This window comes from Emys orbicularis, chromosome 16, assembly GCF_028017835.1.
Source record: "Emys orbicularis isolate rEmyOrb1 chromosome 16, rEmyOrb1.hap1, whole genome shotgun sequence".
Classification (NCBI taxonomy): Eukaryota; Metazoa; Chordata; order Testudines; family Emydidae; genus Emys; species Emys orbicularis.
Window position 1 is genome coordinate 33,651,732 of NC_088698.1, and position 26,381 is coordinate 33,678,112.

General features: G+C 44.8%; 1 protein-coding gene across 1 annotated transcript in view; it reads left to right on the forward strand.

Moving 5' to 3' along the window:
- ZNRF3 (zinc and ring finger 3) overlaps positions 1 to 25,712 on the forward strand; it is a 204,189-nt gene extending 178,477 nt beyond the window's left edge. The window contains exons 3-9 of the mRNA XM_065417916.1: positions 7,891 to 7,965; positions 12,672 to 12,803; positions 14,188 to 14,298; positions 19,312 to 19,479; positions 22,331 to 22,433; positions 23,218 to 24,960; positions 25,669 to 25,712. Coding sequence (XP_065273988.1) covers positions 7,891 to 7,965; positions 12,672 to 12,803; positions 14,188 to 14,298; positions 19,312 to 19,479; positions 22,331 to 22,433; positions 23,218 to 24,960; positions 25,669 to 25,712 — 2,376 coding nt within the window. The remainder of the gene's footprint in view (positions 1 to 7,890; positions 7,966 to 12,671; positions 12,804 to 14,187; positions 14,299 to 19,311; positions 19,480 to 22,330; positions 22,434 to 23,217; positions 24,961 to 25,668) is intronic.
- Positions 25,713 to 26,381: the final 669 nt, after the last annotated feature.

Genomic DNA, 26,381 nt, shown 5'->3' on the forward strand with positions numbered 1-26,381 from the left:
GCCCATGGTCTGCCTATTGACTATCCCTGGTGTAAGCTATTTCTGCATGGCAGATTGATGTCATCTGTGACTATCAGAGATGCTCTCTGCTACCTCCACCCTATTCATTGTGTGAACTTGTGATCAATAAACACAGTTATAAATGGGATTCTGCTGAAACCAACTGGCCAGAGAGTGGCCATAAGTACTTGGCATCTCTGAAAATCAGACCTAATGGCTTTTCTTCTGTATCTGGGTTCTGACTTCCTCTTCCTCTTCCTCACTGGGGCTGCGTTCGTACAATTAATTGAGGTGTCAATAAGGGGGGGAGGGAATTAGAGACCAGTGAATTCAGTACGCTCAACTTAATTTATACAGGTATAGGACAAGCACAGGAACAGCTGTGTAAATGGTCCCTAAGCTTCTGGACCCCATCCTGAGGTATGACTGTGCCCTACTCAACTAAGATGGTGCATAGAAATGCACTTGCTGTATGTGAATGTAGCAAGAAAATTATCACATGCCACATTACACCCTTCTGAATTCATGTGCAGGTCTTCAGCTCCTTTTGCAGCAGCATTCCAGCCCAGACCTTGTAGAGGGCCCCCTCCTCAATGTGGACTGGGGTTAGTGCTGGGGAGGGGTAGAGATTGGGTTGACAGGTTGGAGAGCAGGCACAGTACCCCCATTCAAGCTCTGTGGAAGTTCCTGGGAAAAGTAATACCAGCTTGCAGGCTATATCAACTGTTCTGCAGACCCTCCCCCTTTTTGGGGACCCAAGTCAGCCACCATCAGGGAGTTGAGTCTGACTAGTTGCCAGAGCCAGTGGCAGGAGTACAGGGCCTCTGTACAGATGGCCCTGCCCTTCCACAGATCCCAGCGTCTGCCAACTTTGATCCAAGGGCCTACAGAGATTGTCTGGAGATGACTCTGCCAAAGAATGGAAGGTAGGAACTGTGGTGAAGAGGAGACTTCTGCCCCATTTCCTCACCCTCCCTATCCCAGACCTTTGCTGGGTTAGGCCTCCCCTCTTGTCAACTTCCTTGGGTTTGCTGGAAATGGCTCCAGTCCAGTGGGCCTTGGTGGATTTTTTTTATAATGGTGCTAAGGCAATTTCCACACCCAGAACTAAGTTTTGTGGTGGAGTTGGGGTTGCAAGCCCAAACCAGTTGTGTGAATGTGTATTATCTTACAAGAATATTGGAGTTAAAAAAAAAAAAAAAAAAGACCCAAATAACATTCTCCCCCCCCCCCCCCCCCCCGCCAAATGTTCGAATCCCAGGAAATGGTGAATTTAAGGTTCAATTTCTCAAGCAAGACACCAAGTGACCTGACTTTGCCAGGTAGATAATTCCTAAATTTTATTCATATGATGACTGTGATGTTTATGGTTTTATTTATTATAGTGAGATGTAGAAGAATTTTACAGATTCCTGATTAGACACAGCATGCTGAAGGCAATTATTCCCCAGTCTTCATTCAAGGCCCATTCCTACCAGGAGCAGAGAGTAGTCAGCATTTCAGGTGCTTAGGGCTTAAGCCTGAAAGGAGCTATGATTCCATGTGGCAGCCAAGTACCCAAATGTTGTTACACACAGAGCTAGCATATCTCTATATGCAACCACACAAATGCTCAAATAATTCAATTAGAACACTTTTTTTAAAAAATGGCAAAAGTTAGAATGGTGTCAGATATCACACTTTCCTTTGGCAGACGTAGAATAACCAGATCTTAGTCCAGTTTCTGTGGTATACATTTTTCATACTCCACATGCAGATAGAGGAACATGGGAGGCTGCCCGCTCTACAAGGCAGAGTTAAGGTAGTTTGGTACCTTGTTTGACAACTACAACAGTAATTCTGTTTCTGAGGGTTCTAACTTTTGGGAGGAGGAAAGGGGGGCTATTTCTTTCTTGTTTTTAACTCTAATGCTCTTGAAAAGTAGCATAGGTTCAAACATTGATATGTATCTGCAACGTAGCTTCACTTTGCCGAAGTCATTTGTGTGGGAATTGAGACTTAAGGAAATGTGTTGCTGTTTGACTCTGCATATTATAACCTCTGTGCAGTAGCCTCCCAACCTCCTACCTGTTGAGCTTGTACCTTTCTTCTTGGTTTACATTTTGGCTGCTACATTTTTTTTTTTTAAGAGTGGCAAGTAGTTTTTAAACATTAACTGATATTTTATTTATTTGTAATGACGAAAGGCACTTTATGAAGTAGTATCTTCTTAAGTGAGGCTTAAATTGCATCTTCAGTAAGCAGAAGGGCTCTGAGTAAGCAGCAGATAGGAAACTTTCAAAGGTTTAACGACTTTAATTATCCAACAAGATGTTTTTGAGGAGGAGGGAGAGAGGCCTTTGTGGAAGCAATGAGGCTTTGCACCACAACTTTAAAGAGTTTTCTTTATTATTGTGGGGTGGAAGACATGCAGCTGCCTGTTCCTCCCTCTCCTGCAGTGCAGGTGCGAAGGTTTCTCTTGCTGAGTTACCTTCACAGAGCTAAGGGAAAGAGCTGAAAATCAGATGAAGAAAATGCCTGTGTTCAGGCCCCAGCCTGCTCACACTCGCTTGCTTCTCAACAAAGTGCTGTGGTTTTAAAAACTGGGGGGGGAGGGACCAGAAGGGGAGAGGCTGCGGTGGAGGCGGGCAGGGGGGAGAGAGAGAGAGAGACTGCATTCTGTGGTGTGTTTGTGGCTTCTGCTCTTTGATCTCTTGCCAGGGAAACCTGGAAGGTCAGGCCAAGCTGCAACTAAATTATGGAGAGTGGAGCTGAGCGGAATGCTGGAATGGGATCCATAGCGTATGCATGTGTATTGTATGTGTAAAGCACTCCGCCCCCATCCAAGTCCGCTCTAACACCCGCTTATATCTCCACATCTGAAGCTTTCATATCTCATTGTCGAACTGAATTACATTTCCTTTATATTTACTCTGAGGAGAGCCCCCCTTTCTAATCTGCTTCTTGTGGTTATACTAAGTTGGTAACTTGGTCAGAGACTTGATTTTAGCATCTGTGGAGGTGTAATGAGTCAGACTCTGTAATAGCTTAGTTCACACATTTGGTCTGTTTTCACCCTTATGATCAGAATCTAAACCCAGGTAAAGAAAACAATGCCCAGTCTTTGAAGTGACTGCTGTGCTGCCCCTCACCTTTTCAGCCTTTTGTGTGTGTGTGTGTGTGTGTGTGTGTGTGTGTGTGTGTGTGTTTGGGGGGAGGATTTAGAGAGAGAGAGAGAATTTCCTTTGGAATGAAAAGTTTCAGTTTGAAAACAGGGCACTTTTTGAGACAGGGCTTCCAATCCTGAGTCCGTAGACTGATGGAGGGTTACTTGTGTCATACTTTTGACTCATGCTTCAGGGAACAGTAGCTGACCAGCATGCTTGTTAGCCTTGTGCTTGGGTGGCCAGCTTTATGGAAATAGGAATAACAAGGGTGGAGAAAGGGAAAAAGTGACAAGTGAGAATTAAAAGTGAAGTTGACTTTTCTGCCTTTACTTGGGGCCTAGCAAAATCCTGCCTTGCCCAGTTGTAATTGGCTAAAGTGAAACTAGCCAAGCAAGTTTGCTGCAGAAACAGGTAGTGGCATTTCTTTAACCCCAGTTTCCATGATTGGTTTGTCTACAACCAGATCTCTCTGGTATAATATTCTACATTTTGTATTTTACTGGGACCAGTGGGCCTGCTCTCTTCTGCTGTAGTTGCAACATAATGTAGTATGTTATCTATCAAGTCTGTGTAATGCCTAGGGCATGTAAAATGCGTTAATATCTCCTGAACCAGGGCTGTGGTCCTATGCTACTTATGTCCCTGATATCACTATTAAGGTTAGGAATTAAAGCTGGTATTGTAATATGTTTCTGGACCCGCTTTCTTTAATGAGCTGAGTGCATTAAAGTTTATGCAGAGAAGTTGGAACTGGGGTGGGGGCACTCAAGTCAGGATGTCAGCTGTTCTAATCTTGTTCTTGGCAAAGTGGTAGGACTTATGGTACCATTGCTGAGCAGCTCTGTCAGTAGGTGCTGCTTTGTGGACTAATACAGCAGCATTTCTCAGCTTCCTTTGCAATATGACAGTTACTCTTCATGTAGCTGTAACATCCCTTGATTCCCCCAAGCCTCATGCCAGCCAGCCTAGAAAATACCAGTTGGGTGCTGGGCTGAACCTCTCATTTGTCTATGGAAGAGGAGCTTGCAATTGCAGTGGTGCTCTAATGCTGCAACACGCAGTGGATATTGTAACATGCTATCTGGAAATATGCCACAAGGTTGTGTGGTGCCCCACAGGTACCCTGATGCTAGTAGCTAGAGGCATTGTGGTTCTTTGTCATCTTCAGCTTACAGAAAATATAGGTGTAAGAGTTTGACATTCAAGAGCTGCTGGGCCTTTTTGTTCTTTAGCATGTATCGGGGGAGAACAAGTCAAGATGAGGCAACCCAAAATTATACCTAATGAGTCTCAGGATCAAATAATTATAAATTTTTCAAGTCTGCGGAATACTCCTTTTAACTAAATTGCTATAGAGAAAAACCTATGAATAAGAGCTTGTCTACACAGGGACCTCAGGAAATGTAATTCAAATTAGCTAAAGCAGTGAATTTAAAGTGGATTAATTAAACTGCATTGAACCTCTGTGTGGATGCTCTCTTTCAGAGTCAAAGTGGCCTCTAACTTCTATGATTCTGTGCTACAAGGTAGTAATGAGTGACCAAACTTTGTTTTTGGTAATTTTGGAGTTATCTACTGTAAACCTGCTTGTTCACCATTCTATGCAAAATGAACCAAGCCCAGACAGGCTTCAAAAGTATAATCATCTCCAGAGATCAAAAGCTCTTCACATCTGACCCCACTGCCCACTGAGAAAGAACTGCTCTCTAACAGGCTTCTAAAGTCTACATGCCTGAAACACTTGAGCAAGTGCTGGGCATCTGTGAGAGAACCCTTCTGGGCAACACTTCACTGGCACATCTCCATGGCAGAGAAGAAGAGCTTTACTAGATCAGATTCCTTTTAGCTCTTCATTCCCAACAGCTATTAGCGATTAGCCAGGTGTTCTTTCTTCAAAGGAGATAAATATTTGCTGGGCTGAGACAGAGACCCTTTCTGGGAGCTGCTTTCCCTCAGGTGCTGTCTGATGTGCTTTATTAGGTTTTAAATGAAAACACAATAAAGAGAGAATGGAGCAGAGAAAATGACCAGTTAGTCCTTCACACTTGCAGCCAATTTTTCTCTTGTAGTAAAACCTCAGTATTACTCCATAACAGGCATGTTTGTACCATCTATTTATTTCCTATTGGATTTAAACCACATGCTCCATTGTTCTCTCTACAAAGGGTCAGGGCCCTGTGATTTCTCTCTGTTACAGTGATTGATGTTGTTTTCTGGAGGAAGCGGGGGGAAACCAAGTCCTTCATGGATGCGTCCCCTAACGCTCCTACTCTACTTGCGCTACATTGATGACATCTTTATCATCTGGACCCAGGGAAAAGAAGCCCTTGAGGAATTCCACCATGATTTCAACAATTTCTATCCCACCATCAACCTCAGCCTGGACCAGTCCACACAAGAAATCCACTTCCTGGACACTACAGTGCCAATAAGCGATGGTCACATAAACACCAACCTATACCGGAAACCTACTGACTGCTATACTTACCTACATGCCTATAGCTTTCATCCAGATCACATCACACTATCCATTGTCTACAGCCAAGCTCTAAGATACAACTGCATTTGCTCCAATCCCTCAGACAGAGAGAAACACCTACAAGATCTCTATCAAACGTTCTTAAAACTACAATACCCACCTGCTGAAGTGAAGAAACAGATTGACAGAGCCAGAAGAATACCCAGAAGTCACCTACTCCAGGACAGGCCCAACAAAGAAAATAACAGAACGCCACTAGCCGTCACCTTCAGCCCCCAACTAAAATCTCTCCCTCACATCATCAAAGATCTACAACCTATCCTGAAGGACAATCCCTCACTCTCACAGATCTTGGGAGACAGGCCAGTCCTTGCTTACAGACAGCCCCCCAACCCGAAGCAAATACTCACCAACACCCACACAACAAAAACACTAACCCGGGAACCTATCCTTGCAACAAAGCCCGTTGCCAACTCTGTCCACATATCTATCAAGGGTCACCATCATAGGACCTAATCACATCAGCCATGCCATTAGGGGCTCGTTCACCTGCACATCTACCAATGTGATATATGCCATCATGTGCCAGCAATGCCCCTCTGCCATGTACATAGGCCAAACCGGACAGTCGCTACGCAAAAGAATAAATGGACACAAATCAGACGTCAAGAATTATAACATTCAAAAACCAGTCGGAGAACACTTCAACCTCCCTGGTCACTCAATTACAGACCTAAAAGTTGCAATTCTCCAACAAAAAAACTTCAAAAAAGGACTCCAATGAGAAACTGTAGAACTGGAATTAATTTGCAAACTGTCCACCATTAAATTAGTTTTTACTTTGTGTAATGACCCATCCACTCCCAGTCTTTATTCAAGCCTATTTCCCCATGCTAATTTTTCCCCTACTGTTACTCACACCTTCTTGTCAGCTGTTTGAAATGGGCTATCCTGATTACCACTACACAAGTTTTTTTTCTCCTGCTGATAATAGCCCACCTTAATTGATTAGTCTCGTTAGAGTTGGTATGGCAACACCCATTTTTTCATGTTCTCTGTGTGTGTGTGTGTGTGTGTGTGTGTGTGTGTGTGTGTGTGTGTGTGTGTGTATATATATATATCTATCTTCCTATTGTATTTTCCACTGCATGCATCCGATGAGGTGGGTTTTAGCCCACGAAAGCTTATGCCCAAATACATTTGTTAGTCTCTAAGGTGCCACAAGTACTCCTCGTTCTTTTTTAATTGGAGGTGTAGTGCTAGTTGTGGTGATTCCGTGACAATTGTTTACTGTAGGAAGTTACAGGACAGCATTTTGGTAGAGGTTGCAGAGACACTGTCAGAAGCTGCAGTGAAAGGTGCCTGCAGCTCCCATTTCACTATCCCAGAGGATTTTAATACATTCCAGTGTTCCCGGCTGGCTCTTGGTCACTCCAGTTCTGAATTATGGTCCCTTAGTATAAATCCTTCACAAATCAAATAGAATTGATCTTCTCTGAGTGGAGATGCTGCATGCAGTAAGAATGACCTCTAGTGGACAGACATAGCAATGTCTTTTCAAAACATCTGAGGAACACAGTCTGAGTCTCACTGGACAGAATTTGTCATGACTGCAGCGAGAGAATGGATTTAGGAGACTTTAAAGATGGCATGTGTAATGGCCCTGAGTCTCCTTATACACCTGCCAAAGGTGAACCCTTTTTCCTCTTCCTCGCTGCAGAAAAGGTTTTCTAATGGAGCCCCACAGCACTCCCTCCCTCCTATGTGGTCTGTGGAGGGGGCTTTTCTCTCCAGGTTACTTAATTCTTTCAGTTCTAAGAAATGTTTTAAAAAGTGGTAAAAGTTTAACTGTCATCTGAGACTGAGTGGGGCTGGGAAGGGCACCATGGATGCCCTGGAGCGGTTGGCTTCTCTCTGCACTAGAGATTCAGTTATCCCTGCATTTGCAGTTGCCTTCTGTATTGATTATATAGAAATAAAAACCATTTTAATCCTGTTTACTTTTTGCCTGGCATGTGAAAGTGGGAAAGAGCAGGCTGCTGCTGACAGAGGCAGTGCCAGCCCCTTCGGGGCCCAAAGCAGGAACACACAGACGCGTGCGCATGCGCAAATAGAGGGTCCCCTGAGCTGCTCAGGGCCCTAAGCATGCTTAGTCTGCTTATGCCTAGCAGCGGCACTGGTTGCTGGGATGGGAAGAGGTAGGGGCAGGGGGGACATTTCCCTTTTGGGAGGTGTTAAAGGGGCATTATCTTTTTCTCATTGCAGGCAAAGCGGGCAGTGCAGCGAGGAGCCACAGCTGTCATCTTTGATGTGTCTGAAAACCCAGATGCCATTGACCAGGTACAAAGCAGGGAGCCCAGGCTTATCCCAGTCTCTGTGAGCTTTATCCTCACTGTGAGGGTTGCTGTACACCAAACTCTGTGAATCGTGAGCTGTGTTCTTTGCTCTCATAATAGAGCTGTCCTAGAATAGACACACCTGCTCTTCTCTCTGGGGATGTGGTGTTTGGGTTTTTCCCTCCCCCTCTTCTAACAAGTACCCTGACAGAGGGTGATGGGGAATGGTAAAGCCAGAGAAGTCTGTCTTGTTTCCTACTTTTTAATTTGCTGCATTTCTATTTATTCTTTTTCCGGTGGAGGCGGTAAGGTCCCAGGAAAGGGGGGATGTGAAGCCTCCCCTTTGCCCAGCACACACACGCACTGAGTTCCACCTCAGCCTTTTCACTCCTGTTGTAATCCAGCGCTGTGTTGTCCAGGATGCTCCCTTTACCCCCCTCATCTCAAAGGGAGAGTATTTGGTGTACAGAGTGGAGGGGATGCTTCAGTGTAGTGCCCACTAGCAGCAGCCACTGCAGTTCAGGTTGCAAAATGTTTTCTGTTTTACACCCCTATTTTTTCACATTTTGGACTGACATTTTCCAGGCTTTGCCTCTTGCTAGTGGAGTCAGTTTTGTGTGTGTCACTTTTATTCACTTTGGGAGGGTGGGGTTGTGTTTTTGTGGGAAGTTTGAGCAAAATCCCTTCAGCCAGTTCTGAGTTATGGGAGTAGGAAAATACTTTTACAAGTGTGGAAAAGAATTCTAACTATGCTTTTTTGAACAGGGCTACGACAAAAATAGCTCAAGTATGAACGTTTAAATTGGGCCTGTGTATAGTCCTCATGGATGAAAGCCTGCATGATTAGGTTTGAAAGAACTGGCTTCAATTCTGGAAGAAACGTGTTTGAAAATTGAGTACAGAGCATGTATATTAGAGACTATCTGCAAGTGGAGGTGTAAAATCTTAAAACAGATCACTTACATGTAACTTAGGCCCTGATTCTGCAACATTTACTTGCATGAGTAATTCTTGATTTTTCACACATGGAAGGAATCCTCTAGTGTGGAAACTGACTGGCTACAGGAGCAAGTGAAACTCTCAGAATGTTGGTGCCTAAACCGCTCTCCCTAAATAAACCTTCCGACTGCCTCCTCATAGGCCCAGTCTGCTGCTTCTGTGCCACAGCACACAGCTTCTCACTAGCTCCACTCTGATCTTGAGGATTTAGCCCCCCACCCTTGGGTTCTGTTGACAGCCCTCCTTTCTCTACCCTCCTGATCGTCTCGTTTTTCCCTATCGTTAGTCTGTTCCTGGGCCAGCAGGTGCAGTGGTGTGACGTGGATGCAGACATGGTAGCACAAAAATAGCGAGCCATGGCCCTGTGGGAGGTCACTGCTGACCAGGAAGAGTCCAGCAGGGGTGGATGACGGACTGAAGTCAGTGCTTCACTGCAGGCAAGGTTCCGGGAGAAAATGGCACGGTATCCAGTACAGACATGGACAGAACTAGGGCCTGTGGGACGTGTGCTCAGAATCTGCTCAAAGGGAATCTGCCCTATACTTGCAAGATGGCTGGGCCGTCAAATCCACGGCCCCAAATGCCCATCACCAAATTCAGCACTACTACCCTTGACAACTGTGACCCCCAGTGCCTTGGAATCGTTCCTTTCAGGGATATTACTCCACCTGAAGGCATTGGTTTCCTTAATGTGGTGCTTCATGTGTGGTCACGTTACAGCCCCTGGTCAGTGCTTTAAAGATATTATAAGGTGAGTCTGCACCTGCCACTTCTTTGTCGAGCCACCCACTTTCTCATCAAGCCACTCTGGTGATCCCTGGGAATAGCTCCTGAGCATGGATCTAAGTGACCCCCCTCAAATTCTTCCCTGTCCTCCTTGAGCTACTCTCCTAGGAAAAAGGTGACTTCCAATACATCCTGATAAATTTTCAAGGAAAGCTTCTGAGAGCCTCCAGATAAGTAGTCGTCTTTGTAGAAAAATGAATCCCCTTCTTCCTCTGACTTCTCTCCTGCAGACTTGGGCTTATACTCTGGAGCGCTTGGCATAAGGGATATTAATTAACTTGTCCTGAAAGTAGATAAGGTGTTGGCATTAAGAGAGAACTCAGTACCCTAACTTCCCTGCTAGTATTCCTCTCTTAAGAAAAAGGAAAGCAAGGACGAGGTAGTGAGTGCAAAATGCCTGGTAGAAACATACCAGCATATATGCTACACTTTTTTTTTTTTTTTTTTAATCTATGAAAAGTGGGATAAATTTGGCTCTGCCCATACAGTAGTCTCAGAGATCCTTAGTGAAAGAATGTATTTACAGCGGTTACTTAAAAGGAACTTTGACACCCTGTGCATCCTGTACCTTCACATCTAAAGCCTCCTTGTCCTGACTAAAAGCCATGACCCAGGTTTGCAGCAGTAATCTAAGGAAGAGAACTCCCTCTTCTTTCCCCCCATCCTGAGAGGGGGGGGGGAAAGAGACCTTTGCGGCAAGCTCTCCTTTTTCTTAACTACCCTAAGGCTTCCTTTGATCATATCCTGCAAGGCTAGATGTAATGGATAAGCTCTCAATGTCAGAGCCTGCAAACTTTAAACAAAGAATCCTGCTGTGCAGACAAACACCTGCTAAGTTGATCAGCCATTTTATTCTGTCACAGCCTGCACATTATGTATAGAAGAGAATGGCCACATTTTTTTCTGTCCCGCTATTTGTTACAAGCTTACCTCCTGCTCCTAGCCGTCACTTAAAGGGAACTACGATTTGGCCTGTGCAACTCCGCATGTAGCCATTTCTGTGTCACCTCTTGACACAGGTTAAGACCCTGAACTAAAATCCTGTAAGTGGGGATTTTGGGATGGTTATCACTCTGAGTTTGCCTATCCTTTCATGAGCATTACCCTTCATGTATATGAGACTCCTTTTGTTCTAGACCATGGGTTTTTTTCTCCTTGGTATTACTATAGCTAGGAAACAGATGTGATTGCTGTCATGGGAGGTGGTGATCACCTCCAAAGCTCTCTTGTCCCAGGCATTGTGGGACAGAAGCAGTTTGGTGAAGTTCTTGAAGACATTAGCAAACTTTTTATGCCTGACGACCAAGTTCTTTTTGTACCAGTGAGCAAAAGTCACAGGTTCTGAGACCAAATTGCTTATCATCCCTCAAGGCTAAGCAAGTGTTCTCCTTGACCTGTGATTTGTCACATGAGTGCTTCTTCCTGGCACTAGGCTGCGTGACCGTGGATAGGCTGGGAACACCTGACCTATCTGGACTGTGAACCCTTGTTACAACAGAAGAAAGTTTTGGGACCCTCTCCCATCCAGTCATAAAAAAATGGAGGATGGCTATAACCTTCTGACCTGTTGAGGCTCTCGGAGGGTCGTGACCCTCAGACTGAGAATCAGTGTTATAGATTTTGTTCCCTCATCTTTAAATTTCAACAGAATACTTGAATTCCTAGGGGACAATTTCCAGGGTGAGTCAGGCCCAGAAAATTTCCTTTGAGGGGAAAATAAGTGTGTAAGGGTGTAGCAGTTACAAGGATAGCTGCATCTCTGTCCCCTTCTGGTCATGCCTTGTGGCTTTACCTATCCCATGGTGGTTCTGTGTCAGATTAGACCATTTGAATTTACTGCATATATGTCTTGTAACAGAGGAATCCTCTAGTCTAGACTTTTTCCCACTCTGGTACATAATATATGTTTAGAGGTTGCTAAGGTTTAATACTTTGAAAGGATCTCAAGTAGGTCTGTGCAAGGGTCCCAGAACACTTATAGGGGAAGCAGTTTGTGTGCCAAAATTCTGAGTTTCAGCTATGCTTGTGGCTGTGGTTGACACTTCAAGTTAGTCTCTCGATTAGAGAGGATTCCTCCATTACATGAAGACATTTATGGTAAATTCAAACTGTCGAATTGACTACACACATGAATAATTCTTTGCAGATTAAGACCCAAGTGTGTACCTGTTGGTTCAAATAAGCATTAGAAGCCAAATAACTGTATCAGTGAGTTTACAAGCTCTGCTGTTGAAGACAGAAGAACTTATTAGCTCATAAGTCAAAGGGCTCACAAGCTAGGAACTTGAATTTTGCTGATAAAATATGTGCTGCATAGATGTTCTACAGCAGGGGTGGGCAAACTATTTGGCCCGAGGTCCACATCTGGGTGGGAAAAACATCTGGGTGCGGGGTGCGGGAGGGGATGCGGGGTGCAGGAAGGTGCTCAGGGCAAGGGGTTGGGGTGCAGGAGGGATGTGTGGTGCAGGAGGGGGCTCAGGGCAGGGGGTTGGGGTGCAGGGAGGGGGCGCAGAGTGAGGGAGGGGGCTCAGGGCAGGGGGTTAGGGTGCAGGAGGGGTTTGGGGTGCGGGCTCCAGCCTGGCGCCGCTTACCTGGAGCGGCTCTGGGGTGGCAGCAGCGCCCCGCGCTAAGGCAGGCTCCCTGCCTACCCTGGCCCTGCACCGCTCCCGGAAACGGCCCGCACCATGTCACATGAGTTAACTGCGATTAATCGACAGGCCTAATTTTAACTCGAGTTTTTAACTTAATTTTATGTTTGTAAAGTGTTTTGAAATTCTCGGATGAAAGGATGCACTACAAAAGGACAAGTGGTGGTGTATCTAGTGCTATCTTCATTCACCCATGGTCTCCTCTCCTTCTCTTGAAAAGAGGGTTGCTGATCTGAAATAAATCTATTTAATGGAATTTTACTGTGTTCTTGTCTAGCTGAACCAGGGCTCAGAAGACCCTTTGAAGAGGCCAGTGGTGTATGTGAAGGGGGCTGATGCTGTCAAACTGATGAACATAGTTAACAAGCAGAAAGTGGCACGAGCAAGGATTCAGCACCGGCCCCCACGGGTGAGACTTAATGTTCAGTGGGGATTGTGTTGCTGTTGCTTCATGCAGCACCTGTTAATAGCATTGATTGATAACATGTAGTGTGATGCTTTCCATGAGTGCTGACTGGAGAACAGTTAGTTACTCACTCAGAAAGTATCATTGACTTCCATGGGATTTCCTAAGTGAGTAACATCTCACCAGTGTTAAGGAGGAGGTTCACAGTCTGGGCCCTATATTTATTACACAGGGATTTTTTTTTTATTTTTATTTTGTATTATAATGGTCCATTAATAAAGAAAACAAAACATTAAAAAAAAAAAAAAGGCGGCTAATTGTATTCTACCCCCAGGAAAGCAGTCTGTCTGATGTTAGTGAACATTTCTTGACTGCATTTTTCACACATGGATTAACAAAGAAATCTGAGACTTTATTCTCTTTCCAATCTAGAATGGATGTTCCCAAGACATCTTGAACACTTCCTACATGTAGTTTATATGAGAAAAGCGAACATAAAAATCAGTGCCAAGTATTAGAGGTGTGTTAGTCTGTATCCACAAAAACAACTAGGAGTCCAGTGGCACCTTAAAGACTAACAGATTTATTTGGGCATAAGCTTTTGTGGGTAAAAAACAAAATGCATCTGACAGCCTATGCATCTGAAGAAGTGGGTTTTTACCCATGAAAGTTTATGCCCAAATAAATCTTAGTCTTTAAGGTGCCACCGGACTCCTAGTTTTTATAAAAATCTGTGTAGACCAGGTTTCTAATTCATTTTTACTGTATTCCTAAAGCACCAGCTGTATTAGAAAGCATGACTCATTTGAGCAATCAGTACTTTGCTGAGGACTCAGACATGTTGATTTTACTTGCTTCAAAAATAGAATTATACCAAAAACCCACTGGAGCTGTTGGTAACTGTGATTCACTCTGGTGAAATCTGTTGCTTGTAGAACCAGCATTGAGTTCAGAGCTGCTGTAAACCTTATACTCTAAGGCTGGCCATAACTGTGTCCCATCACACACTTACGTTCCTGTGATAAATGTGACTTCCTCCCATTTTTTTTATTTCAGATTGTTTGCGATATCCCTGCATGTAAAGGACACCCCTGACTATTCACTATTAAGTACATGGAATTTTATAAAATAATATTAATTGACCTCACTCAGTGATATTGACTTAAGATTCTGGCTCATGCATCAGGGCTCATGAGCAACTGGTCAAGAGAGAGGCTAACATATGCAGTGGCTTTTTCCACCAATGTGGTTCATGCCCACAGGGCATTCATAGAAATCATAATTACCAAGAAATTAGAGAAGGGGGAAATGGATTTGAAGGGAATAGCAATGGATTTGAATGTGATCTGCCAGGGGAGATAAGTTAAATTTCTTCTGTCTTCTTCAGCAACCCACAGAGTACTTTGACATGGGGATTTTCCTCGCCTTTTTTGTGGTGGTCTCTCTCGTTTGCCTCATTCTTCTCGTCAAGATCAAACTGAAGCAGCGACGTAGTCAGGTAAGAGCTGCCTGAGCTCGGGATCAATAATGATACTTTCGTTGCACTCTGACTGCTGCTTCTACCTTCTTCTACAGAGTTGGGTCAGTGCTGTTGAAGAGAGAGAAGGGTTCACTGTCTGGAAAAACAATCTTTGTGAAAAGGGTATTATCCAAAGATGCACGGCACTTTGAAAAGGTGTGGAACTTTACTAAGAGACCTGCTATACTCTGCTGTGCTCGATCAGTTGATCCTTGGGTTGGGAGTGCTACAGAAACTGTAGTTATTCCCAAGTGGAGAAGGGAGAGAAGCTGATCGGAGTGGTGTTGATGGATTCTAACAAAGGATAGTGGCTTCAAAGCAGGTTCCAAGCTTGTTGGGTGTATAGTATGTGGATCCTCAAGATTTCCATCTGGAATTAAAGGAGAGGCAACTTCCTTTTAATGAAAATGTCCCTTGATTCCTAGAGGGAAAAGATTTCAAGAAAAGAAGCCTGGTTAGGAATCATCCCGGGAACAGAGAGATTCAGAGGATCAAAGCTATCTGACGGGAAGGCTGAGTAGGAGAACAGTGTAACAATCAGATGCTAAAGTTCCCTGCAGTTTGCATTTGTCATCTGTCCTGTAATTCCCCTGCATGCATATAGGGTGTTTCATCTGGAAGGAGGCCAAACAATTGTGTACTCATAGAACTCCTTTAACCCTCACCTCTGTGATGGGACTCACCAGGCATTCTGGACCTACAACACTGCAAAGCAGGGATACTAGAAAGGAAAATATTTGAATACAGGATTTATCAAACCTACAATTTGAATTGTAGGGAAGCAGCATGTAATTATCTGAGTTGGCGTTGTCCAGCATTCCAAACCTCATAAAGAGTGCCAAAGGATATTTAATCACCACATTCATTTTACATCTTTTATGCTAGAGGCACAGTCTTTCAGATCACAGGGCCTAGAGCAGTGGCTCGCCTCTCAACCTTTCCAGATTACGGTACCCTTTTCAGGAGTCTGACTTGTCTTGCGTACCCCCAAGTTTCACCTCACTTAAAAACTACTTGCTTACAAAGTCAGACATAAACATACAAAAGTGTCACAGCACACTATTATTGAAAAATTGCTTACTTGCTGATTTTTACCATATAATTATAAAATAAATTGATTGGAATATAAATATTGTACTTACATTTCACTGCATAGTATATAGAGTGGTATAAATAAGTCCTTGTATGAAATTTTAGTTTGTACTGACTTCATTAGTGCTTTTCATGTAGCCTGTGTAAAACTAGGCAAATATCTAGATGAGTTGATATACCCCCTGGAAGACCCCTGCATACCCCCAGGGGTATGCGTACCCCTGTTTGAGAACCGTTGACCTATAGCACCCTGATGGAGCATTAAAGTCAGTACTGACACTGTCATAACTATAAAGGGAAGGGTAACAGCTCTCCTGTGTACAGTACTATAAAATCCCTCCTGGCCAGAGACTCCAAAATCCTTTTACCTGTAAAGGGTTAAGAAGCTCAGGTAACCTAGCTGACACCTGACCCAAAGGACCAATAAGGGGACAAGATACTTTCAAATCTGGGGGGGGGGGGGGGGAGGCTTTTGTTTGTGCTCTTTGTTTTGGGGGTTGTTCGCTCTTGGGACTGAGAGGGACCAGACATCAATCCAGGTTCTCCAAATCTTTCTGAATAAGTCTCTCATATTTCAAACTTGTAAGTAAACAGCCAGGCAAGGCGTGTTAGTTTATCTTTGTTTTCTCAACTTGTAAATGTACCTTTTACTAGAGTGTTTATCTCTGTTTGCTGTACTTTGAACCTAAGGCTAGAGGGGGGTCCTCTGAGCTCTTTAAGTTTGATTACCCTGTAAAGTTATTTTCCATACTGATTTTACAGAGATGATTTTTACCTTTTTCTTTAATTAAAAGCCTTCTTTTTAAGAACCTGATTTGATTTTTCCTTGTTTTTAGATCCAAGGGGGTTGGATCTTGATCCACCAGGAGTTGGTGGGAGGAAGGATGGGGGGATGGTTAATTTCTCCTTGTTTTAAGATCCAAGGGGTTTGGATCTGTATTCACCAGGGAATTGGTGAAGAGTTTCTCAAGGCTTCACAGGGAAGGGAATTAGCTTTGGGAATGGTGGCAGCGGACCAGATCTAAGCTGGTAGTTAAGCTTAGAAGTTTTCATGCAGGCCCCCACATTTGTACCCTAAAGTTCAGAGTGGGGAAGCAGCCTTGACAGACACACATTGGAAAGTTCTCTCTGCTGAGTCATCTTGTTAGCACTATGTTGGGGCGTTGGGGTCTGCACCAATGTTTCCTCTAATTTTTTACATCCATGTGCGGAATGAACTTTGTTATGTGCACCAATAGGAAGATGATGTGTGGTGGGGGTGGGGCCAAGGGCTGGGGCAGAAGATTGCAGTGCGGAGGGGGAAGGGAAGGGCTCCGGCTGGGGGTGCAGGCTCTGGGGTGGGGCCGGGGATGAGCAGTTTGGGATGCAGGCTGCCCCAGGGATGCAACATGGAGAGAGGGCTTCCCCCAGCCCTCTCTCACCACAGGCGCTCTGGGGCTGGGGGAGAGGTGCCACTCCCACCCACCTGCGTGGCCCTTGATAGCCTGCTGCGCAGCTTAGTGGGAACTTAGGTCTGTGCTGACCTATAAAAGAGTATATCCCATATTGGGTCACAGATTCAGAGATTTAAAAGCCATAAGGAACCATATGATCATCTAGTACAACTTCCTGCACAGCGCAGGCCATAGAATTTTACCCATTAATTCCTGTATCAAGGCCATATCATCTGGCTGAGCTAAAGCAGGTCTTTTAGAAAGACATTCAGTCTTGATTTAAATATTTCACATGATGGAGAATCCACCACATCCCTTAACATGTTGTAATGGTAATTACCCTCACAGTTAAATTCAGACTGGAAATAAGGTACACATTTGTTTTCTAGCTTCAACTTCCAGCCATTGGATCCTGTTATGCCTTTGTATGCTAGATTGAAAAGCCCTGTACTATCTAAAATTTTCTCCCCACATAAGTGCTTATAAACCGCAATCATGTCAGCTCTTCTCTTCTCTTGGGTCAACCAAACAGATTGATCGTCTTACCTTCTCACTGTCTAAGGCAGATTTTCCAGACCTCAGATCATTCTTGAAACTCTTTTCTGACTGCTTTCCAGTTTTTCAACATCCTTTTTGAAAGGTGGATCCGGATCCAGACACAGTTTTCAGTAATGGTTCCATATACTCAGGTGGTACCACCTTCCTGCTCCTAGGCATCATTCCTCTGCTTTTATACATGCAAGGATCATCTTAGCTCTCATAGCCACTGCATCACACAGGGACACAGTTCAATTGGTTGTCCATTTGACCCTTAAGTTCTTCTCAGAGTCCATGCTTTCCAGAATACATTCTTCCATCCTGTGTGTGTAACCTACGTTATTTCTTTCTAGATGTATGAACTTGTATTTGCTGAATTACAGCACATGTACTTTGAATAAGGCTACGTTTTAGTCACAGGTATTTTTAGTAAAAGTCATGGACAGGTCATGGGCAGTAAGCAAAAATTCACTGCCCATGACCTGTTCATGACTTGTACTATATACCCCTAACTAAAACTTGGGCTGGGGGGCCATGGGTGCTGGAGGGTGGGGCGTGCGGCCTGGAACCCCCACTGGTGCTGGGGTGGGAGGGTTGGCAGGGCTGGCAGGCTCCCTACCCGGCTCCGCATGGCTCCCCAGAAGTGGCATGTCCCTGCAGCTCCTAAAGGGAAGGAGGGCTAAGGGGGCTCCGCGCACTGCCCCTGCCATGAGCGATGGCTCCGCAGCTCCCATTACCCGGGAACTGCAGCCAGTGGGAGCTGCGGAGGGGAGGTGCCTGCAGGCAGGGGCAGCACACAGAGCCCCTCCGCCTAGGAGCTGCAGACACATGCCAGTCGCTTCCAGGGAGCCCTCCTGAGGTAAGCTCCGCCATGCACCCCAGCCCCAGTCCTGTGCCCCCTCCCACACCCAAACTACTGCTGCTGCAGGGGGTGGGTGTGTGGTAGCCTGAGACTGCCCCAGCCCCGGAGCCAGCCGCACTGGCCGCTGCAGAGGTCACAGCCCAGCTTACCAAGGAATTGAGACCACTGGGTCTAAATGACCTGTGTCTGTCTGTCTTTTAATAGATGCTGTATAACATCTTACCTAGTTACTGTAGAAATAGAAAGTATTTTGTCATTGGGCTTTTTCTCCAAATAGAGAACAAAAGTTCGTCTTGAATACTTGCCTTTTCTGATTGATTGTTGACAATTTTACCACTTCTACTAACAGACTTATTACTGGGTTGTTGTTTTTTCTGTTTCATTATTCCTTTTTTATTGTCCTTAACCCTACTATCCAAAGACTTTTCCTTGGCACTTTTGACTTCCTTTATCAATTTCTATTTTATAGTTATTGCTATCAATTTCCTCATTTGCTAAATATATTTTTTATTTTGTAGCGGTGCTTTCATTCCTCTTTTTAGTCAGAATGGCTTTTTAATTTAAGAAGTCGTCTTTTGTGATTGTAGAGCTGTAGGTGTTTTGGGGATCTAGCAAAATAAAATATTCTTAAACAATTCCCAATTATCACTCACATTTTTCTGTTTAAATTTTTCCTCTCAATCAGTTTTGCTCATTTTTTTTCAGGTTTGGAAAACTACTTTTCTCCAAGTGCCGTGTGTGTGCGTGCTCACACACTCATAGGTTTTGTTTAGTTGGTTTTTTGTTTTTGTTTTTTAACTGGTTAGGACTGTGTTCTGTTTGCACAGAGAATGTTTAGCTCAGTGATAAGTTGATCACACACACTCCTCACTGTAGCGCATGTCATTTCCAGAGGGTCTCCCACATAGAGAGAAGCCTAATCAGGATCTGCTTAGCTTATGAGACTTGACACCCATCTCAGCCTGAGGAGATATGGTTACAGATGTTAATTGTTACGAACAGCATTATTTTTCTGCTATTCCAATTGCCTCAATCCCTCAAGCAGTAACGTTGTGTTTTATATTGTAGAATTCCATGAACAGGCTTGCAGTGCAGGCACTGGAAAAGATGGAAACCAAGAAGTTCAAGTCCAAAAATAAGGGTCACCGTGAAGGAAGCTGTGGAGCTCTGGACACACTAAGCAGCAGTTCAACCTCTGACTGTGCCATCTGCCTGGAGAAATACATTGATGGGGAGGTAAAAGAAAGCAGTTTCTCTAACCTGGTTGGCTCATGCTGCTGGGCCAGTTTTGGCACAGTTGTCACCTGATGAGTATTTGGTGGCACATGAACCAAGAGTGGGGATCAGTGGGTAGGAGGTGTGGCAGTGTTGATTTCATCCAGCTGAAAATGTAGGGAGGTCTCCCTCTCCAAAACTGGATCTGATAGACCAGGGGTAGTTAATGGATACACCATGGGCCAAATGCGGACTGCCAGATGCTTTTGAGTGGACCCTGAAATCTCTTTATTTACTTACCATTATTGTTATTTTTTATTATTATTTTCTCTGGAGTCTGGACCTTGGTCACCCTGATTTCAAGAACTATGTCAGCAATTACGTTTTGTTATGAATGGGTCATCTCATAGCTCCGTAGACTCATTCAGGAAGAACAACAATGACCGCACTGACCACAGAGCCATTTGTCTAGTTGTGTTGATTGAGCTGCATGTTTTCGTACATGGCACTGTGCTCCCAGCAGTGCAATGCAGTTCTTATCAAAGTCATGGACATCCACCCTGACAGCATGGCACCATGTAATGCTCAAAGATCGAGTCACAAATATTTCTTGGGTGCAGATTTTGTTTGAGTATCTTTAGAAGTGTTTCATCTGCACTCCATGCCTGTAGTTGCTAGATCTAAATTCATATATAGAATTTGTTTTGATAAATGGGTCTCAGGTATACCAGTTACATAATCAGTCCATCTCAGTTGGTAACCAATCAAAATCTAATGACCCTCAATACCAGCCGAACCAGCTTGCACTAAGACTTCTGTGTGGGACACCTGGTCCTGCCATTTGGTGCCCAGCAGTCATTGTAGGTGTCACAAGTGGAAACTTCCAAGCTTTTTAATGTGCCATTGATAACAGGTCCATGTTTCACACCTGTAGAGCAATATCATGAGGACAACAGCATTATAGATTTAGATTTGCATCTGTAAACAGATTCCATGTTGCTTCCAGATTCAGTGATAAAGGCAACCATATGATGCACTGGCTTTCTTAATTCACATATCCACTCTGTGATTGATTTGCACTTCATTGTTTATCATGCTGCCAAGATAAGTAAACTGTTTGGCAGCTTGGAGTGTGGTATCTTCCAAGCTTATTGATGGTTCTTGGGAAAGTTGTTGAGGAGCTGGCTGGTACATAGCTTCAATTTTTGTTTGGCTGAAGGTAAGGCCAAAGTATAAGCAGCCTCAGCAAAGCAGTTTGTAAGATCTTGTTGTGCTGCTTCAGAATGTGCCGTCAAAGGCGAAGTCATTGCCAGAGAGCAGTAAAGTGTTGCTTTAGGAACTGCATTCTTGATGCGTGGGCTGCTTTTAAAGAGTGAGATATGAAATAAGATCAGGATGTAAGGATGTTTTCAGATCCATAGGTTACTTTACAAATCTAGCAAAGCAGAAAACCACTGCTTGCTGTTGCAGGCAAAACCACTGCTAATTCCATAGTTCCCATCCAAGGAACAGGGTTATTTCAGAATAGGTACAAAGTGCCACACCCCAGTAATCAGTTGAAGATGGCCAGCCAATGAACTGACTGAGTATATACAGACAAGGCTGTACACAAACAAAGGCAAAGACTTAAGTCTGAGTACATTCTTTTATACCCAAGATGAGAGCTTGTATCAAACACCCCTCTCCTCTGATCTGATGTTTTATGACCAAATACAAGATTCTGCCTTACACCGTAAATTGTATAACTTAGTTTTGTTACTGTTAATAAATAGATATCAGTCTTCATGTCTGACAGAGACTTTGGGGACTTCCTGTGTTTACCCTGATTATATTTGGCTGGGTCATCGTAATCTTGCATCTTACTTCATCCTTGGAACCTCATACCCAAATAAGAGGCATTCTAAGGAGTGAAATAACAGGATATTTAGTAAGCCAAAAACCTTGTTTTGCACTTCTTCCCAAAAAAGGATTATTCAAAGATCTGATGAACCAAACTAAACTAGGCCTACATTTATATTGAGTATGCATTTGCTTATATATATTACTAGCTAATATGTGAAACATGTGTGTGTATGTATGATCCATTAAATACACTTAGGCCCTAACCATTTTACATGAGATAGGTTCACCAAATCATTGTCTCACCTCCTTACAGAGGAAATCCCTTGGAAGAAGCTCAAAGTTCCAGAAAATGACTTCTAACCTCAGCATCCATCCGTGTTAGTGCCATAGTGAAAGGTGCTCGGCTGCCATCTCCCCTACAACAACACTCAGAGGAACTAAAGAGGGGAATGAATCAAAGAGCATGGCCCAAAGGGAAGGGGCAATCTAAAATCTCAGTGTGCAGTTAGAAGACACTGGATTTAAAAAAAAAAAAAAAGACTGCCTTTTTTAAAATTTTCCTCCCCTCAAATAAAAAATACATCCTTTGTCAGACATGAAAAAAATAAAATAACTGCTGCAGTAACTCAATGCTGCACGTGCACAACAGTCAAGAATGCACTGAATGTGGCCCTCGGGAACACTGCCAGACAAAGCACAAAACTAGCTAGAACTGTTGGGTGCTGCTGGAGGTAGGCTAGAGGCTTCAGAGGGAAGAGTAGCTTGAGAGGAGGACAGGATGCAACGGGGAAAGGAGCTCAACAGGGTTGCTGAGCATGGAGATGCTCACCATATGAATGAACACAAACTCTCTCCAGCCACTATGCTCTGAGTTATTTGTTAACAGAGGTTGGTGGCTTTTCCACCCCTCTTCCAGCAAGAGGCTTGGAATTGACCTGATAGGTAGCTAAGCCAGAAGAGCTAGGTGTGGGTTGCGAGTATTCACGCCTTTTAGGGAGAGTCCTCTAATTTTCTTCTTTCTCCCCAACAGGAGTTGCGGGTGATTCCCTGCACTCACAGATTCCACAAAAAATGTGTGGATCCCTGGTTGCTGCAGCATCATACTTGTCCCCACTGCCGCCATAATATTATAGGTGAGTGTTGCCCCTCAAATGCACACACCCAAATAGTGCCATTTCTAGACTTCTCAGCTCTCTGGATGGAGGGTAAATTGTGTATTTCTGTACACTCCTAGGAAAATCTCTTTGGTGATTGGTCTGTATTGTAATACAATCCTGGGACTTCCTTCAATGATGCCAGCCGGTAATAGAGGTCAATTAAATAAGTTTCTTTGAGAGTGACCCCATGTCCTAAAACAGCCAAAACACTTTCCTACCATATCTCTTATCCTGGGCATATGCCCACCAGAGGGCAGCATCTATCAGTCTGTGTAGAAAAGAAGCATAAATAAAATTCACCCAAGTTCACTGTATTTATATGGGGAAATACAAAGAAAAGCAAATTAATTAAAAGCAGCTGGTATGTGGGAGGGAGTTGTAAAATTCCTGGATTCCTCTGTGCAGCAACATAGAATGTGGTTCTTTCATTGACTTTAAAACATTTTCCATCTAAATAATTTGTAAGAAGAATGGAAAAAGTTGGGCAGAGATGAGTGTTACTAACCCAGAAGGCTGGGAATGCTGAGTAGGCAGCATCTTTGCTTATGCAGAGGAAGGAGCTGAAGTCACTGCTCTTCCTCCCCTGGCCAATAGACCCAGGTGTTTCAAAGAACTTCTGGGCAAGTGTGCTTGTGTTGGTTGTGTCACTTCTCTGGAGCAGGCTGGCACTTTTACTCACTGTTGCAGTCTGCCAGGTAACAAACCCTCAGCAGAGTGGCTGCATTTCCAGAACACACTGTTTGTTTTTCTCCCCATCCAGAACAAAAGAAGGGAAACCCAGGCCCGGTATGTTTGGAATCCACCAACCCAGTGCGCAGCCGGCAGCAGAGGGTGATTCTGCCAGTTCATTATCCTGGCCGAGTGCACAGGACCAGCCAGATAACTGCATATCCCACCCGGACTAGCATGGACTCCCATGGAAATCCCATCACGGTACTTACAGTGGACCGGCATGGTGAGCAGAGCCTGTACCCAGCACAGTCCCCTGCTTACATCCAAAGTTACCAGCCTGTTCACTTGGATCATGCCTTGAACACACATCGCTGTGGCCTGGAGCACAGAGCTTATTCTCCAGCTCATACCTTCCGAAGGGCCAAGTTCAATGGACGTAACTTCTCCAAAGCAGCTTGTTTTTCCCAGTATGAGACCATGTACCAGCACTACTACTTCCAAGGCCTTAGCTACCCTGAGCAAGATGGACAGTCTCCAGCTGGCATTGCCGCAAAGGGTCCCTCCCGTGCCTTCCAGCCTGGTGGCAGCATGCTGTTCCCTCCTGTGGTACATGTAATGCCCTCCTCCCGCTTGGAGAGTGGCAGCACCTCCAGTTTCAGCTGCTATCATGGTCACCGCTCAGTGTGCAGTGGTTACCTGGCTGACTGCCCAGGCAGTGACAGCAGCAGCAGCAGTTCTGGTCAATGCCACTGCTCCTCCAGTGATTCCATGGTTGACTGTACAGAAGTCAGCAACCAGGGGGTCTATGGGAGCTGTTCCACCTTCCGTAGTTCTCTGAGCAGTGACTATGACCCTTACATTTACCGCAGCAAGAGCCCCTGCCGAGTGGGGGATGCTGGTGGCACAAACCGAGGGACGATCGTTCTCCTGGAGGGCCCCCATCAGGACGAGCTTCTGGCACATGGGCACACTCTGATGGGTGCTGACTGTCGGCCTGTGCCAGCTTCTTCCTCAGGGGACCAACTTTCTAACTGCAGCATGGAGATGAACTACAGCAGTAATTCCTCACTAGAGCACAGGGATTCAAATGGCACTACCTCAGAGGGAGGCCTCGAGGCTACTCCCAGTGCTGCCTTGGATGTTAAAAGGAACTGGAAAGGTCCAGAAGTAGCAGGACCTCTGATGGAGCAAACATGTGCTTGCTGCTTTGAGCTCCAGCACTCTGCCCTGGAGCCCAGCAGTGGGACAACAGACTGTGGTGCACTCTTCTTGGGCTCCCCACTTTGGGGAGGGTGTGGCCCGGGGCTGGAGCAGCAGCCAGGTAGTTCCCCAGGTTTGTACAGTATTAACTCAGACCACTTGCATAGGACAGATGGGGTGAAATATGAGGGCTTGCCCTGCTGCTTCTATGAAGAGAAGCAGGTTGCCTGTGGTGGCACCGGTAGCAGTGGAGGTGGTGGCTGCTACACAGAGGACTATGCAGTGAGTGTACAGTACACACTTCCTGATGAGGCCTTGCCAAGCTGCTATAGGGGGGTGCGTGACATAGGTCAACGCATTCCTATCATTCCTGAGGACAGAGACTGTGAGCTAGTCCTGCCAATAGAGTGCCGAGGGACCCATGGAGGCTGTAGTTCCTGGGATGGGACACCTGAAATGGACGCTCATCTACACCGCCAAGGTCTAGGAGAGCTACAGGAGGAGAGGGAGGTGTGCTTCCGGGCAATGTCCCGAGAGCAGTTCTGCTGCAGGAAGGACGAAGAAACAAGGATGCTCTTTCACAACCCCACCCTGAGCTCCCAGGAGGCAGTAGCAACCACAAAAACTGCAGGTAAGAGTCAGACATGGTTTTTCTCCAGCACCTTTCAGTCTCAGAGTATGGTGAAGAGAGCGTCATATTGGCTGCACTAGTGTTCACAGAGATGGTCCACACATTATGAAAGTTACAGCTCATGCTCTGGAGAAGTTGAACTGCGCATGGTTCCACCCTATAATCTACATTTTTACAAAAACTGCCTATATTAGCCTCTTCTCCTCAGAAAATGTCCTCCATTGCTCCCCTGCTGCAGTTTCATTGGTGGGAGTGCTAATGTACCATCTAGCCGTGCTCGTAGCAGCTCTAGACACCAATGGTGAAAACACAAGTGGCTGCTGGTACCTAATCTAAACTTGGGCTCCCACCATTGCCACAGCCAGTGGCGCTGAACCAGTGTTAGAAGCAGGGAAACTCAGGAAAAATGGCCAGTGCAGAAAAGGCCAAAGTGCCATGCATGGGGTAGGTGAGGAGACTGGTGACCCTGAGGAGGATGAAAAGGGGTGGTGGAAAGTCTGGGATAGCCTCAGAGGAGAGTGCATGGAAAGGGAGGGAGGTGCAGGCCCCCCTGATGCTTCAGAAGTGTGTGTGGGAGCGAGTCTGGACTGGTGACAAAGTAATTAGTGGCAGAGGAAGAATCACCACTTGGGCTGCTCCTTCTCCTTCCCCAGACCTCTTTCTTGGATGTGCCTGCATTATGTCTAATAATTTCTTTTATCCCTTCAGGCTCTGGATCTCACCCCCTGGAAAGAAGCCAAATGGGTGACTAGACCTGGCCAGACTGCCACAGATCGACAAGGAGAGCTTTTTATGGAGACTCCAAATTATGCTGGACTTTCTTTCAAACTTTTTTAGCTTTGACAAACACACAAAAGTGGTAATGTAGAGAAGCCCCTCCCCCCACCCCAGCTGGACTGAGCCTCCCTCCGTTCCTTGCCAGCTTGATGCCGCCTTCAGTCCTGGGTTTATGTAAGTGAACAAACCCCACGCAGAGCAGCTCTGAGCGCTAGTGCTGTTTTTATACTAGTGACAAAAAGTGTTCTTTAAATATATATTTTTTTAAAACCATTGTGCCCACTCTTGCTGGCAGGTGACAGTGCTGCCTTAAACAAGGCACAGCATGTATAGATACTAGGGCTGTCCGTTAATCACAGTTAACTCATGTGATTAACTCAAAAATATTAATCGCGATTAATTGCAGCTTTAATCACACTGTTAAACAATCGAATACCAATTGAAATGTATTAAATATTTTGGATGTTTTTCTACATTTTCAAATATATTGATTTCAATTACAACACAGAATATGAAGTGTACAGTCCTCACTTTATATTTATTTTTATTACAAATATTTTCACTGTAAAAAAACACAATAGTATTTTTCAATTCACCTCATACAAATACTGTAGTGCGATCTCTTTATTGTGAAAGTGCAACTT